The sequence below is a fragment of the Chondrus crispus genome, genomic scaffold, assembly GCF_000350225.1.
Source record: "Chondrus crispus Stackhouse genomic scaffold, scaffold_82, whole genome shotgun sequence".
Taxonomy (NCBI): domain Eukaryota; phylum Rhodophyta; class Florideophyceae; order Gigartinales; family Gigartinaceae; genus Chondrus; species Chondrus crispus.
In genome coordinates, this window is record NW_005178745.1 from 58,793 (window position 1) to 60,663 (window position 1,871).

Below are 1,871 nucleotides of genomic sequence, written 5' to 3' on the forward strand. Positions count from 1 at the left end.
AAATCTCCAGGACCCCTATTAGCTACGAGCTAACGACCTCCCCCCCTCCCCCCCCCGCACCGTACCGCCTGTGCCCCGGCTTACGCACTGTCGCACGGGCCGTGAATCGAATTTCCCCCATCGCCCTGGTCCCCGCCATCACACCTCGCTCGCCCTTTGGAAGATGCCCGCGCCGCCCCGCGCGCCGACTTTCCCAGCTTTCGTCGACGACATCAAAGAGGTAGACGACACCGACTTCGTCGACAACTCCCCGAAACCCGCTTCTGTAACGCAGCCGCAAGCCCCCTCCCCGCTCGTAACCATGACAGATCCCGCCACCCCGTCCGCCGCCGCAACCACTCCCGAGGTCCCCGTCGTCCCCCTCCCCGTCGCCCAGAGCAAGTCGAGGCTCAAAGCGATCGTCTTGTGGCGCGATCCGAAGATCTCCGCCATCGTCCTCGCCGCTTGCATGCTCTTCTTCTACTTGACCTTGGTCCGCGGCCTTTCCGTATTGTCCGTGATCGGTGCCTTCTCTGGTGCCTATTTGATATTGGGCATCATCATCGTCAATGTCAACAAGCGCACTGGAGGCAAGCTCAACTCTTACATCACTAGACCTGCTACTGGCACACCTTTGCTGCGTCGTGAAACCATCTACAGAGGTGTCGACACCGTCATCGAAGAATGCAATGAGGTTGGCGAGGAAATCCGCGACGTTCTCTATTGCGACAAGCCCCCGCTGACACTCGGCTGTGCCTTTGTCGCCTTCCTCGTCTACATTGCCGGCAACTACTTTTCTCTCCTCTCCGTCCTGCTCGTTGGAACGATCGCATTATTCACACTCCCTCTCGCCTACGAGAAGAATAAGAAGACAGTCGACGATGCAGTCGCCCGCGCCTCCGATGCCGCCGCCAAGCACATTGAGACGGGGAGAAAGGTCGCCACCGATAGGGCTGTCAAGCTTAGGGATGTGGCCGCCGCGAAGAGCGCACCATTGTTGGAAAAGGCGCCCCCCGTCGCCAAGAACTTGGCCGAGAAGTTCGGCCTCACGCCTGTGAAGAGCAAGAACCAGTAAGCCAACTTTGCCCTTCCTCCTCCACATTCGGATCCGAGGGGGGGGGGAGTAGTCTAAGATACGAGGGAATGGTTTGATGAGGTGGATGTATTACGCTTGTAGAAACTGAGAGGTAACTGGTTGTGTGCGCACAGCTGCACCGGTCCGGCTGGGCATATATTTTACGGGTCCCGCTGGATGGGGGGCGGTTTTGTTTGGGGGCGGGGACGCGGTATGGATAGCTGCTATGGGACACGTTGGTTTAGACGGTGGATAGTTTGTTTTCGGATTGCTGCCAACACTGCTTGTATCTATCGAGAAATAAAGCAGTCACTCTCGTGAAGTAACCAAGCTGGACAATGTGATAACCAGTCTAGTCTTTGGCGCAAGATGCGCTCCATCGCGTGATGCTCCTGCTCCGACGGAATAGTATTCTCCGACGGAATAGTATTCTCCGAACGACTGAGTCAATACGACCATTACTTGTACTTTGCTAGGCGGTGAGAAGACTCGGGTCAGCACGGGCCGACAAAACATTTGGAATAAAGCGGTGGCAACTGAAGCCTGAATAGACGACTGGATGGTGCCATGTAGGATGAGTACGTGTTTCCCAGATGTATGTATCTGCCTGACCTGGCATGTATAAAGGGAGCTGTCCATGCTGACATCGAGGCGACTCGAGACTTCACAAGAGCAACACACGCGGCTGTGGATTTCAAGAGGGCCGAGCCCGTACGATTTAAACCAAAAAATGAAGGAAATAAATTAAACAGATTTTCTGAAGTCCAGGGAAGCCTACTGTTCACTAGTGTCTAGGTGACAAATGACCTCATATGAG

The 1,871-nt window shown here is 55.5% G+C and overlaps 1 protein-coding gene; it reads left to right on the forward strand.

Annotated features, from left to right (window-relative positions):
• Nucleotides 1-301: 301 nt before the first annotated feature.
• On the forward strand, nucleotides 302-1,401 carry CHC_T00007727001 (hypothetical protein). XM_005711422.1 is given in 2 exon segments: nucleotides 302-1,054; nucleotides 1,055-1,401. The coding sequence occupies 1 exon segment, from the start codon at nucleotides 302-304 to the stop codon at nucleotides 1,052-1,054; it is 753 nt and encodes a 250-aa protein (XP_005711479.1). The 3' UTR covers nucleotides 1,055-1,401.
• Nucleotides 1,402-1,871: the final 470 nt, after the last annotated feature.